Source organism: Mastigoproctus giganteus, chromosome 3, assembly GCF_048544385.1.
Source record: "Mastigoproctus giganteus isolate SK-2022 chromosome 3, ASM4854438v1, whole genome shotgun sequence".
In the NCBI taxonomy this organism is placed as follows: Eukaryota; Metazoa; Arthropoda; class Arachnida; order Uropygi; family Thelyphonidae; genus Mastigoproctus; species Mastigoproctus giganteus.
This window is the reverse complement of record NC_143577.1, coordinates 47,223,204-47,238,777: the sequence shown is the minus strand read 5'-3', so window position 1 is coordinate 47,238,777 and position 15,574 is coordinate 47,223,204. Positions and strand designations below refer to the sequence as shown.

The 15,574-nt window shown below is 35.9% G+C and overlaps 1 protein-coding gene across 1 annotated transcript in view; it reads right to left on the bottom strand.

Annotated features, from left to right (window-relative positions):
* Positions 1 to 813: 813 nt before the first annotated feature.
* The window catches only part of LOC150087933 (anoctamin-4-like), a 452,209-nt gene continuing 437,448 nt past the window's right edge, over positions 814 to 15,574 (bottom strand). Inside the window, exons 23-26 of the mRNA XM_090369274.1 lie at positions 14,484 to 14,536; positions 10,064 to 10,251; positions 6,879 to 6,984; positions 814 to 1,506 (exon numbers count right to left, since the gene is read on the bottom strand). Coding sequence (XP_090225400.1) covers positions 1,315 to 1,506; positions 6,879 to 6,984; positions 10,064 to 10,251; positions 14,484 to 14,536 — 539 coding nt within the window. The 3' untranslated portion in view covers positions 814 to 1,314. The remainder of the gene's footprint in view (positions 1,507 to 6,878; positions 6,985 to 10,063; positions 10,252 to 14,483; positions 14,537 to 15,574) is intronic.

Sequence of the window (15,574 nt, the reverse complement as noted above, 5' to 3'; positions counted from 1 at the left end):
GTGAAATTTTGAAACATCCTGTATACAAAACATGTATATATAGCATTATCCAGTTATTGGGCAACCCATTGGTCAGTGATGTGTCCCGAGGTAACTATGACAACAGAGCACATGAAGTCATTATATATGGTAAGACATTTTTAGACAGATGGCCTTTTGCCATCAGGCTAAAAATATAGCTGTCATATTGAAAGCAACTTGTCTAAATGAAATAATTCATTTAGACAGGTGATCTTCAACCTGACTTTCTCCAGAGAGGAATATTTGTATATTTTGGGAAATTACTTTACATACAAATAATTTTTGCAATGCCAAGTTTCAATGATAATTTAAATAATCCGAACAGGCCTGTTCTATAAAAAACAACCATTCCACATTATCAGTGGAAACAAACAGAAATGACCATGAGCAAAGTGAACACTTCCAGCAGTTTTAAATTTTTATTCGTGTCTAATAAAATTCTGTTATGTTGAAAACTGGGTTGCATTTTAATTGGATAACCCTATATATACATATATATACGTATATACATATATGTACAGACACATGAAAAAATTACAGTTGCAGTTACAAGCAATCCTACTAATATCCAGTACCACAGGCGCCGACTTAATAGGTTCAAAGTAATTTTCTAACAGATAATGAAATTGCTGTAGGTTCCTCGAAACCACAATAAAATAATTTTTAAAAAAAGTATATCAAGGATGGAGTTAGCTGTTCCAAACAGTATTACTACTCTACTCCTATATGGCGAGTATCTACTGCTACATAATCGTTTATTTGCAATTATTGTTTAATTTATTTGAACTCGCAGTATTTTTTCCAAGTCGGCGCCTATGTCTATGTCCAGTACATTGCCAAAGACACATTTGAGGTTTCGTTTTAGCTTGATTAGCTTAACTAAACATATTCTCAAAATTTTTCAATATCTACAATAGCGCTTTATTGACGAATCTCGTCATTTTTAATTGTCCTTGTATAGATAGCGGTTTTTAAAAGGCACAAAACATTATTTGGACAACAAAACTGAAAAGGACTTTTCAGGGGCGTTTTAAATGTTCTATATCTCTTTTGTACACTGTACAAGTGAACACATGAAGTGTATTCTGTATCTGTTTTATACACGTGAGAAGTTTTAACTCGAGTTCTGCAACTTCCTTTAAAAAATAAATCTACCGAACTCCGTGATCCTTATAGAACACATGATTCCTTCCTAACGTTGAATCCTTGTTTGAATCCAAACCGTTGAATTCAGATACCGATTGGCAGAGTCACAGTCTTGTTGAAAGTTTCTGCAACAATCATTGTCAGGTGCTAAACAGGTAAAGCTGCTCCATCTTCTGTAAGTGTGTTCATATCTACTAAAGCTTGTCGCGTTTCTTCAGCTTGTGCTTTATACAGTGCTTCTCTAGCCAAAAATCTCTGGCGTTGTATTTTCTGTTGAATGGAACGTGGAATGTCCGGGATGAGATAAGCTACCATGCCGGTCACAAAAAATACAAGGTGCTGAAATAAGAATTAGATTTTATGAGAATAGTACATGATTATGCAGCCATGTATGCATCATGTAGTTATAGTAACATTTTATAGTAAAGTTTTATTGTAACATTCTGCATTAAAATTGGTCTTTAGTTGGTACCTGTAATTGTAATAAGTTAAAAATCTGTTGATATAATATAGTCGCGCTTCATACTCAGTTTTAATAAAGAGAATTCACATATGAAAATACGATGCATACGGGTTTGATTAAATCCATAATTTGGGGAAAATAACTAGAAGTACAAGAAAATAATCAATTAGCATAATTAATGATAATTATACTGCATTGAATATCATCGAATCTATTTTTAGGCAGTAATAAAGCAGTACAGATTGGATAGCACCTGTGATTCTCGCTTCGCGTGTGTGAATTCTGGAGTTTATTTTAATGTTCCGAATATCATTTTCTTATTATGAGGCTGACTGTGTCCGGTTAGTTTTGCAAAAATTATCTTTTATTATCATATTTTTGATGTCTGCCTATTAACCGTAATTTGTATAAAATGTAAGGGCCATTAATAAGCCATTACGACGAGGAACGAGCGTGAACATGTAATGAATAGATATGTTGTTATCTTTGGAATACCTTTTATTTTGTAATTTTTAGTTGTCTTCATTTTCCATCACCTTATATACGGAATAACCTGTAATGCGTTATCTAAATAAATAAATAATGATGTGCAATGCTATCTCAAATAACAGGCAGCGTTGAGCACGCATCACTTGGGGGATAGCCCTGCATGGCAAAAGGCATTTGCCATTTTCTTTTGCTTTAAGGAGATTCATAAGGAGAATATTTTGCAATTTTCAAACTACGATAACCACACCATAAATAAAAAGACAGCTGTCCTTAAAATATTCTGATAAGCAAGGAGAGATTATTAAGTAACGTATAAAAGATTTATATTTTCCAAATTTATTTTATTGATTATAATATATCGTAATACAGTGGCATTGTTATGTTATTTTACAGCACAGACATGGGGATTGTTCCAATATTTCTCTCTGTGCAAGGGAAGACTGTGCTTTCGTAATAGAAGTTTTTGGTCTGAAATATAAAAAAAGCTATTTAAACAGCTGAAGGAAATAAGGAAGGCTGTATTGTGGGTGAGGAATTCTCATTTAATATTACCAAATTTTTCGTGATTTCAACGACGTGAGGATATGCGTGTATTGCCGTGCAGATGAAGTATTTCCTCAAGACAGCAACCTACGACTAGTCTTGCATACTGCGACCTTTAGCATTTTTCGTGAAATGCAACATGGACTGGAATTCATTGTTGTTTCCAGTTCCATGACATTATTGGTCCTGTTACACTGTTTTTAGTTCCACTGAAATCGAAAATCACTGTGCATATTTTCCTGATATAGACTCTTGATCAGGCGCCATTTTAAAACTAACTACCGAACTTCATCTGGTGAAGAATACACACATAGCCGACATTTTTATGAAGCAGTTCGTTCAATTAGTTACTTTTCCAAAATAAATGACAGAAACAAAATTTTGATTACTCAGTGATGCTCCAAAGTACCTTCAGAGTTAGTCCAAACTTTCAGAAAACATTCTTCCTGTTCATGTAGTATTCACATGGATGCTTATACAAAGCTTTCAGGCCGACCGGGCTAGCCAGGTGGGTAAAGTCGAGGGGTCGGGCTTCGATCAGAGTAAAAAAAAATGCAAAAACTTTGGGAGGTGCATTATGGCCACAGAAGCCGATGCGCCAACAACTAACAAAAAAAAAAAAAAAAAAAAAAGGTTTCAAAAATTCCTGTAGATTTAGACGCCTTGAGCCTATATATATCTGCATCATTCGCAGAGACTTACATCCTCGGTGGAAACGAATTCCACCGAGAAGACAACGTAATTGCTGCTCCTTTCATCTGATAATAGAGGCTGGGGGTTTTGGTGACAGCTAGTGAAAACTTCCAAAAGGAATGTGTGGTGCTATTTCCGAAACAGAGTAGTGGAAGAATAATTAAATTGATGATAAAATTGTTGTAGAGGGAAACATAGAGAGACAGTTGTATGTGGTATCTTGATATCATCCACTGTTCGTCTGGTGCCATTTCAAAAATAACTTTCCTAATGTAGTGATCTAGTTATGCAGGTCCTAGCATTGATGGGAATACTATAGAGACGGTATACTCTATCACTTCAACACGTCAATACACGGAAGCGTGTTTTACTTGAGGATTGACAACGTAGAACCAACAACTATTCATGGGCACTCAATAGCAAGTTAACAAATCCAAAAGGATTGGTCACAGGTAGGTGAAAGGCTAACAGGATGAACAGACAGAAAAGGAGGCGGGTCAGCTGCTCCTGTTTCTCCAAGAAGTCTGCGCGGGTAGCATAGTAGTATCGTCACCGTCCTCCCCACACCGGGTAGAAAAGACTCGGGTTCGAATCCCGTCGATGACGCGAGGAACTTTAATGGGCTTTTTTCACTCCGTGGCTGAGTTAGTCAGTATTAGGCGTAGATAGCAAGGTTTTTTTTTACCCAGAAATTGGGGTTTTTCGTCCAGGAAAACAGGTAAATCGATCAGAGAACATACGCAAGTTACAGACAACCAATACGAGTTAATGTTTAAATTACGGGTAACCCTAATATAATAATAATAATAATAATAATAATAATAATAATAATAATAATAATAATAATAATAATGTTTCTCCAGGAAGCTTTGTGCTGGCTCTCGACAGTCCTGAAAATGAATCGTATAAAGTCAAGCCTGCAATGAATGTCAAAGAATAGATAATACTGAATGATGCCACAAATTAAGCCAATGAAAACATCCTCTTACCACGTGTTGTTATTATTTCATATGTAATTTGTCAATATCGGTATTATTTTTTTTTTGTTGGAATTATCTTTGGTGTAATTTCATACTTGAATTTCATAATTTAATATAAAAAAAATTTTGCTCTTGAAATTTTCTATTATAAAATTACAATGAATTGTGTGCAGAAAGACAATCTGGAAGAAATATTCAAGAATTTCAAACAAAAATTAATGTTAGGTAATGTAAGCAGTGTGTCACATTTTAGGTGCGTTCAATTTTTATTTCTTAAATTAATTGAATATTTTATTTATTTTTTTATGATTAATAGAAATGAAAAGTAAATAAACTAATTATATTTTTTACCAATTAATTAATAATATATAAAAGTAATTGCTTTCACTTAACTGCACATATCTCACATCGCGATTCTCACTCATAGTGACACTTATTTTCTCCTGCATTTTTAATAACATTTGAAATATAACAAGGATTTCACGCTTCTTCTCTTCTTCTGTATTTTGTTATTACATTAATCAGATTTTTAATCTGATTAATGTAATAACAAAACAGTAGTAATTCGCAATTTATAAATTTATTAAACTAATAACAAAAACCAAGCTCTTCAAAAAGGAACAACTTTCATATGCGCGCTATTTTAAATAGCGAACATTTCTTTCGTGTGCATTAGGCATATTACTGCCCATTTGTTCCTTCGATCACTGCACGGGAACAAACATAATATCTAGTGCTTCTGCTTCTATATATAGTATTTGGATAACCTGCGTGATATGTATGAAAAAACTAGCTCCACTTTCAACTTTATCTGACTCTCGTATCTGACCACTTTGGCAGGCAGATCATTAATTTCCTAAATTTATTCCAACGATCTACAACTCGCTACCTAAAGTACACTTCGTGGGATCCAGCTTTCTGTTACTCCCTAAAATATTTACCTCTTGGTTCCTCTTTCTTGTACCAGTTAAAAAAAAAAAAAAAAAAACATATATATATATATATATATAGTTTATTTTGCTGATTTCCTTTTGGGACTCGTCAATGAGGTTCCTCTACCCCATAAATATACCTGCTTGCCAAGTTTTTCAGTCCACACCGTATAAGCCGTTCTTTGTATGGACGTTGATTAGCAACCTTTTCCAATCTGGTTGCCCTTCTTTGAATCCTTTTTGGAAGCTCTATGTCTTTCTTCAAGTGTTGCCTTCAGACCTGCACACAATATTATAAATGTGGTTTCATTATGGGTGCCAAAAAAAAACAAACTTATCCAACTGTGCTCTGAACTATATCAATCTCTCCGCTTCGACCAGTTTAGCAGTTAATTTATTCTGATGAGCTATAACACGCTGCCCAAAAGTAAAATTCATGAGATTCATCCTTCTGTTACTCACTAAGATTTTAAGTTTGCTCACCCAAGTTCAATTTCATATTTCTCCTACCAATGAAAATATACCTCCTTCGTTCATTTTACTGATCCCTCGAGTATCTTATATAGCTTAATTAGTTTCCCCCAATCCCCTCCTAAGGTGCCAGTTTTGGAGTTCATAACTATCCAGCTGTTCTTCATGTAGATATCGATTAGCACTCCTCGCCAGTCTGGTCACACTTCTCTGAACTCTCTCTAGAAGCTATATGCTTTTTTCACCACATTTGCCCAACAAACTTGAATACAATGTTCCAAATGCGGTCTCACCATTAACTTATACAGAAGGACAATGATATCCCTCTCCCTATTTGCAAAGGTTTTATAAATCATAGAACTAGAAATATCTTAGTATCTTATTAATATCGTCACCGGGTCTTTGGAAATTTCCAAACACTCACATTTCTGACATGACTTGCTAACAGCAAAAGAATCACGGATACCACGATGCGAATGATCAAGACTGGCACAACAAGAATAAATACGGGTTAAATGGGTGAGTGTAGGCTTTTACTTATTTATTTATTTATGTAAATTTCTAATTATTATTTTTACTTGGTAGTTTTATATTTAATTTTCGCCCGCATTCAGTGGCAGTTGACATCCCTTCAGCATTACTAGTTGCAGTTTGCAATTGTCACTTCAATGTGTTATAATTATATAATACATTATTTGATTATACCACGTTATATTTCCATTTCTTAGCCAAAAATAAGTATTTTGTTTTTAATAACCAAGTATGTATCTAACATTAGCGATGGTCATTGCGAATCGGAACGGTGCATTCCGGTCCATTTTGAGTCTCGTTTAAGAGCTAAAACCCTTAATTATTTTCACAACACTTCAGCTTAAAGAGAAATTTATACCTTTTTTTTTTCTGGACATTATTGAAAATTTTCAGCTACGACTCGGGCGATTAGAGAACTTCTTGAACAAAAAAAAAAGTAAAAAATTGTAATGTCCTTAACCAAAAGCAAAACTGTTTAGATGCTTCTTTATGAAAAAATAAAAATCATGCATGATAAATGAAAAAGAGAAACACCTATTCTGAAAGGATAAAAGTCTTGGAATTTCGGTTCCTAAAAAAATTGCAAATTTAATGAGGAAATTATCTTACCTCAAAGACAATGACGAAACTCAATCGAGCTGCGAAAATATGCCAATACTCAATCGAAAGATTATATCGTCTGTTAGACTCCGGTGGTATCCTATAATCTTGATATCTATAAAACAGACAAATAGGAATATATTATTTAAACATTAATTTAAAAATCAAAATATATAATGTTTACTTTTAAACTTAACTTAGCTCGGATGGTGAAGCCTATGGTGTAATAACAGAAACACTGCTACAGCTACCAAAGCCATTTTACAGACACAACAATTCAGGCCAGTAAGATTACAGAAGTAACGTCATCAGGAAATTAAAGAAATGCATTATTTTTTCTATTACACCTTTATGTAAACTGTGTGCAGAATTCTCATAAACTGAATATTCTGGGCTACCAGCTGCATGAATGTTTCATTTAAACTCAGGGCCATCTTTTGGTGTTCGAAGGCCCTAGGTATTAAGGGCCTTTCAAGGTGATGTCTGATGTTCTTAAGCCCTAGATATTCATCATTTTGAGGCCTCATTACAATACATCAAATATCTTAAAATGCTCTTCCTTTAAAATTTATTTTTCTTTTGTTTTTAAAGAAATTCTAAAGTGTTTCTATAAATTTGATATTGAATTTATTTACATAAAACGTTAACTCGCAATACGTAGTTTTATAAAGTTGCTAATGATTTTGCTAACAGAAAAAGCAGAAGAAAGAATTTGTCTTAGAAACATGTACTGTATTTAAAAATTGGTCGGTAGTATTTTATTGTTGGAATAAAGTCGCTGAATTCTAGTAATAGTAGTAATAGTAATAGCCATATAGCACAAGGAAGCCACAGGTTTTTGCTGCACTGGCCGAAAAAAAAAAAAAAAAAAAAAAAAGAGTACATACAGAAAATACAAATTATTTGCCTCCTTCCTCATATAGGTAATCCAGCTGTAGTGTTTTAGGAGCATCACGACTAAGGCCATATTGCTCCGTGTATACTGTCTGTAAATTGCGTGTGCTCTACGGGTTGGTGTTTTGTTTTCTGCAGAAAAAAACAGAGTTTCTGGGAGAAAAAGCCATGCTGCCCTCATCTGAAACCGACTAACTCAGCCACGTCGCAAAAAAAGGCCGGCCCCTAAAAATTCCTCACGTCATCGACGAGACTCGAACCGGTGTGGGGAGGACGGTGATCCTGCCAACTATGCTACCCACGAAAGCCTATAACAGTGGAAATTTCTCCTTCAGCCATTTTACTAACCTCTCTCAGAGCCTTATAATCCTCAATCAGGTCGCATCTGAGGTGCCTGGTTGCCAAGCTCTGTAGCCCACACAATTGGAGTCTTTCCTCATACGGTCGCCCTTTAGCCGATCTCACCATGCGAGATGTCTGTCTTTCGGCCCTTTCAAATAACTCAATGTCTTTTTTCAAATTCAGTCTCCATACTTGAATACAGTATTCCAGATGTGGCCTAACAATTGCCTTATACAGTGGGACTATGACCTTTCTATCTGTACAGAATAATGTTCGATAAATCATCGATAGGACACCATGAGCTTTCCTGGCTGCCTGTTTACACTACTCAGAAAACTTCATATTGGCCCATATTGTAACTCCCAGATCCCTTTCTTCCTCTACTGTTTTTAATTCAACCCCACGAAGTGGATAATTTATTTTGGGGTTGCTATTCCCCCAAGTGTAAGACCTTGCATTTTGCTTCAGTAAAACATAACTGCCATATTTCTGACCATTCTTGGAGCATTTTCAAGTCATCCAGAAAGAGCGCTGGTTGGTACTGATCATTAACTACTCTACCAATCTTTACGTCGTCCACAAATTTTGACATCAAGCCTTATTATATCGTCGATGTCATTTATGAAATTATTGGACCCTACTTCTGATTTTACACAAATCTGAAGGATGTCCATTAATCACACCCAACCTTCTACCTTCTGACCTGCAGCCATCCAGCAATCCATCTTAGAATTTTTTACAGTAATCTTAACATGTTCCAGCTTATACAGTAACCTCTCATGATGGACTAAGTCACTTCGATTTTCATTACATTTTTTCCGGGCCTCTCCCTTTTTAGTAGACGATTAAAACTTCTTAAAATTTATTAATTATAAAATAAAATTAATTAATTATAAAACTATATATTAAAATTTCTAGTAATCGTAATAAATTCGTAATATAATTACATTAGAACTGGCATCAGCTATTTCTTCAGTTTCTCGCTTTTTTTTTCTCCCCTATGTTTTTGATTGCTAGGATTCAGGAGGGTAAAGTATGTAGATGTAGTTTTCGTACACTAAGACACCAGTGTCAATATAAGGAACCATAATTTAGAAATTGCCATTAAATCTGGGTAGTTAATTTTAGTGTTTCTTTATATTATTTGATTATTTACCAAGGTTGCATAAAGCATGACACTAAGCGTAAGATTCACTAGTGAACGGGTTAGTGCCATTGCACCATATTTTGTTCGTAGTGAACTGCCGAAGTAGATAATTGGCATAGTTTTAATTATATCTCATATTGTGAATACCTTTACAACGAGTTGTCATGGTATTTCACTTCCTCGAATAAGTAAAGCTTCACCAATGGAGAAGACTAATGTTATTTGTTCTCGCCGGCCACCACCCAGAACAGCACCATTTCAAGGCTTGTTGGCCTCTCCTCGGTGGGAGGGTAGGTATCCTGGTGTTGAAATCCAGTTATGAAGCATAATTCCACAATACGAAAGATTCTTGATGGTGTGCAAAAGTATAAACTAAGGTGATTATTTTTTCATGCTTTAATAATTATATAACTGAACTGAACAGCAGTTGGTTAGCAGAATAGCAGCCAACGCAGAATGGCAGTTAAATGGCAAACAGTTTTATTAAATTAGTTTTAGTAAAATTCAGCTTTATCAAAATTAACATATGCTAAATTACCATTTGATCCATAAAACTGAATTTGTCTGAGCATCGAAATATTTTGCCCATAAACCATGTCCATGCTGTGGCTTCTTTGATAGTATACCACGGTGTATAATATATATATATATATATTTATTTGTATTTTTGATTGAGTCTCATTTTTATTCTAGGTTACTGCACTTAACTTTTTATTTCATTTTAGTTAGCACAAGTATATATATTTATTTATATACTTATATATATAACTTTTAATTTCTAATAATTTGAATGTTAAAAATTTATACATACCTGCAAACAGTTACAAGCTTATTGCTGTCTGTAAAATTTGACATTGGCCTGGTCTTATCAGTGAAGTCCTTGACATCAAAATAGGAGAGAGAGTTGTTGATGTAACCCCAAAGCGTCCCATCTTGACTGTAAACGTACATATATACGAGGCGGGGAATAAAATCACTTGTATACGCAATCATGAATGCCTGTGAAAAAGATATTTTTAATCGAATTTAAAAAACTATGATAAAATCTTAACTTCCCTAATCAAAGACATTTCACTGACGTTTATTAAGCAAGAATATAGTTTGACTTATATAATTTAGAATACAAACAGAATTGTAAAAAATTTTTGTAGTCTAAATTACTTAAGTTCCTTACGGGCAGGATATCCTCCTTGGTCTAAGTTGGTTGCACCGATTCAGTATAAAATTTTGAGGCACAAACAGTTCATACTTGACTGATGCTACTGTTTCCTGTTGCTTTTCAATATTGTCAGCTTGCTGGAACAATTGAAACTGAGTTAAGAGTCATATACCCTAAGGTTTTGGCGTTAAGTTAAAGGTCTAACCAAAAGTAATCATATCATTTCGATGATAACAATTCTAGTTTACTACTTCCATTGAGAAGGCTAATCTCTGCACGTGTTTTACGAACGTACGAAGAGACTTCCCTTCGCGCTTTCACACTTCCTTTCATATCAGTTTGCGCCAGTCAGATAAGATTGTTTAAGATTAATAGAAATGAATACCGGTGATATTCTATCAGTTATCAAAAGCATTAAGGATAATACTGCTTCAAGTCCAGAGGCACTTACAGCGGCTTCATTTTTTCAAAAAAAAAAAATCTAGTTTTTTCTTCATAACTGTTTTCACTCCCCCTTTTTAATTATATTTTTTCTCAAGGTTTTTATCCAACCCATTTTAAGCTTATTTATATAGAACTTTTCTAACGTTTTGATTCTGGCTAGAATCATTGAGAAACCTATTTTTAGCAAGCTGAACTTTTTTACACCTTTCATTCATGAATATCATTTGATTTTACGCCAGGGGATATTTTCCCATGCTATTCGCAATAACTTGGATAAGGGTTCCCAAAATCGATTCTATATTTTTAAATATTTATCACGATGAGTTTATTTCGACACAAACTATTATTATATGAGGTGCCTTCACAATAACTGAATTGTATTGACAATCCTATTGCAGCTCCCATCGCCCAACGTTAATGTCTCCCACTACGTCAAAAGGAAGATCATCATCTCTCCCACCTTCCTACAAACGAACAGATGCCTTTATGCAACAAGATTAATTCCCTGGGAAGTTCTCGAATCAGGAGATCCGGAACTGGCTCTAGACATATTAACTAGATGGTTGCACACTGTTACCATGTTCTCAGCAGCTAAACAGGTCAGTATCTCCGCTAGAACTAATGCTTGGTGGTCTTCGGAGCTAAATTACAGTTTCAAGTGCAAACAGTCCCTCCATAAACAATGGAAACAGTCTGGTACAGTATATGACCGAACTCAGTACTCCAAAGCTAGAGCACTGTTTAACAGACTGAAATCGCAACCCATTAAAGAATATACTGACAAGACCTTATCCAAAGGCAAAGTGCCATATACCCGTAACTCTGAACCAGGTTCCAATTTCAATCCAGTTGAATGGATCAACTATGTAGCCAGATTCCAAGACAACATCACACAACCATATGATTACCAACCAGACCCCATTTCTAGTCCAGATGATGAGCTGTTTTCCATTCAAATCGATCGACAGCAGCTCCGTCAAGCCATCAACTCGCTGCGTCCGTCATGCACCGCTGGCGTCGATAAAGTCCCGCATTTCATCGTAAAGTGCTTCAGTCCATATATCCTTGATCCTTTGCTCTACTTGTTCAACTCCATCCTCTCTCATAGAGTGTTTCCTGCATCCTGGAGCAAATACGCTCTCGCCCCACTACAAAAAGTTCAACTACCAAGCAAGCAAGCCGAAGCACTATAGACCGATATCCACTGCATCCACGCTCCTAAAGCTACTGGAAAAAGTCCTTCTTCCGCATATAACACGCCATCTTCTTCCACAATCATCAAAGCAACTCCATTATGTTCTCCCTAATAGATCAACTGTCTCCAACCCGCTGGCAGTCCAAATCGAAATTCTAAATGCATTTGAGGCCAGATCAGAAATGGCGGTTGTTTATGCCGATATCGAAGCTGCTTTTGATAGCCTCAACATCTCAGCCCTTCTGAAATCTCCTAACCAATTTCTTTCGGATCAAAGGTGACGTTTTCGCTTTTCTTCACTCGCTCCTCTGGAATAGAACAGTGTACCTCACTCATCGCAACCTCTGCTATACCCGATCCATCAATGCTGGTGTGCCGCAAGGTGGCGTTTTATCGGGGTTACTTTTTACCGCCCTCCTTGTTCCGTTTGTGTGTAACAGAGATGATGTTATTACCTACTCCGACGATATAAAGTTCCTAACGGAAATACCACCATCAGCCGACAGGGGAGTGATCACATCGGAAATCTGTAATAAGATCACAGCTTTCTCTGGCCATCTCAACCATTTCGGTCTTAAACTGAACCCCCCAAAATCCGTTATTATGTTTTTTTCTCTGAAGAAGTGTCCCACTTTCATACAACCCTCACTGCAGGGTGCAGTTATTTCAAGTGTAACTAAACACAAAGATCTCGGTGTAACCTTCGACCCAAACCTTAGGTTCAACTGTCACATCGAATGTGTTCTACGCAAGATCAGCCGAATGCGCTGGATTGTCCGTCAACATCTTCTTCATAACACAGACGCAAGAACCACAATCAGATATCTGGAAACCGTTGTGTATCCTACCTTTCTGTATGCCTCTGAAATATGGGCATCCGCAGTACCTTCTCTCATGAAGCCCATCTTCGCCAGTGAAAACTGGATATTGAAGTGGGCAACCCACAAACATCGACTCCCCCACCCCCAGAAGAGGACCACCAGCATGGCCGACCAACTCCAAATCCCGCGGCTGCCTCAAATAATCAGCATGAGGAGAACTGTGACTACAGTCAAAATGCTGGTTGGCAAAATCAACTCCCCTGGGATATATGCCAGTGGCATGTTCCACTTCCTGCCTTACGAGCCACCCCTCTTCTTCAGCTACAACGGAACAGGCTGAAGATCAGTGACAGATTCCTACCTGGCCAAGTACTTCCTACAATACAAGCCCTGCTAATGATCGGAGTTGACCTCCAGAAATTTGCTTCTGATCGCAATTACAGGCGCTCGTTGGCCGAACTTGTTCCCCTTTTGTTTGGCCCCTGATGTCGACTCATACCGATACCTCCACCTGCTATCTGCTATGAGGCGCAGAACGGCACGTCGCAGGCAAATCGACGAACTGTTTCACAGGAAAATGCAATACCGAACATCAATTTGGCACTAAAATATTCTGACTTGTGTGAATATGCTTAAATATGTGCTTTGTACATATGAACGTGTACATACCTTGGTGTACTGTCTGCCTCACAACTATGTACATACTCATATCTATTGAATGGTACACGCTACGTTTTTAATTGTTATGTTATCTTTTATACTGTACATATTTTTATATTACCCCATATCATTGTCAAGCCCCTGGCCTCCTGGCTGTGGCGGGCACATTATTGTATCTGTATCTTTACTGTACAATAAAGATTTTCTTCTAATGTTTTATGACCATTCCGCCAATGTTAGGATTGAATGGGTTTTTTGCTTTTACTTCATCATCTGGAATCCTATAGGGTTCACAATTTGGTCTCCTTTTATTTATTATCTTTTATGATTTGTTAGCAGTGCTTCAATCAGTTAATGTCCAATGGCAGTTTATAATGTAGAATTCATGAGCACATCGAGTCATTTGTATATAGGAGACTCTAAATAAAATTATTTTTATTTAGATATTTTTAAGATGTCCATACAGATTATAAAAAAAAATATATAGTAAATATAGTGGAGTGAATTAATAGCATAAACATCATAACATAGCATAACATCAGACAAGATTTAGTCATATTTCAATTATCCAATAAAAAAAAAGTCGTTTTCTTTGGCCACTAAGGTTTTCGGAAAAGAAAATTATCTATTTATAAATTATTCTATCAAAAATCTGAAGTGACTTTGTTTCTTATTCTGCGCAATGCCATATGAAATACGATACAATACTTGCAAGTAATCTAATATACATTAAATACTAACAGTCGTCTATTTTTAGGAGATAATGCCTTTATTCATATATCTTTAGTGGTGTTAAGCATCGAGCATTAAATACAGTTTCTAAGATATCCGAAAAATAATAATCACAAAAAGTAACGAATTTTAGAGGGTATTCAACATTCAAAGTGACAAAATAGCAAAACAAAAATTATATAAAAAATTTTAAATTAAGAATAAAAAAATTTGTACTTACATTGCTAATAACAGCAAACACTGAGATCCCTTTTAATATCGATTGCCAAGCACCTAAATGAATTTGTTAGGAATGAATATTCTATTGTCACATTATTATTATCATTCGTATTATACTGAAATGGGAATATTCATGTATAAATTCTAGCTGTAAACGGTTCCATTTACATACAGTAGTGAACACACACAACTCTGAAAATGTATATCTAAAAATTCTTACCATGCAATAGTTCGATTACAATATTTGGATGTCAAACTATAAGTCGTTATTAATGCAGGGCGAGCCATATTTCAGTTTACCGAGAAGAGAATCAATTCACCGAGAATTAAATTGCAGGAAATAGGTTGAACAATCCATTTAAATGTTTAATATATTTCCGGTAATTTATATTGAAAAACATTTATTTTATTATAATAGACATCTAAATTACTGCCACTGTTTTAATATCCAGTTCAATGATGTACTACACTAAATGCAGCGGGGAAACAGCCAGTGCACGTTTATCACTTGCAACCATGTACGGAAATGACCGTTTTGATTGGAGGACAGTGAACAGTAGAGGAGTTTTGTAGGTAACATCCAGCAAGCTATCTCGAGGCGGTACTTCCCTGGATTGAATCACCCACCGCAGGCGAAAAATCGTGGTGCCACCACAACAACCACAGAATCAAACGTAGGAGTCATCAATAGAAGAATCCCAACTTTATGAACTAAAACGATTCTCTCCATACCCAAGACAGAGTAGGTGAGGTTAAAAATATTTTCTGATAGACACGGACCATTATTGTTACACCATGAAACATTGAAGAAGTAAAGGGGCCTTAAAGGCCAAGCGGACAGGCAACTTAATATGGCACAGTTGCTCTACGAATGAGAAGCCTAACGTTGCCTTTGACGTTGCGCGGCAACACCACAGATTTGCTCTGTAGCCCTGCAACTACCACATCTTTAACTCATTGAAAGAGGCGCTCAAACGTCATCCCTCGTATTTGCATTAACAACACCTACTTAATACCTCGTGAGGCCACCTTTTGCCCGTAATACGACCCGTACATGTCTTGACATGGACTCAACAAGGTGTTCTGTAGTAG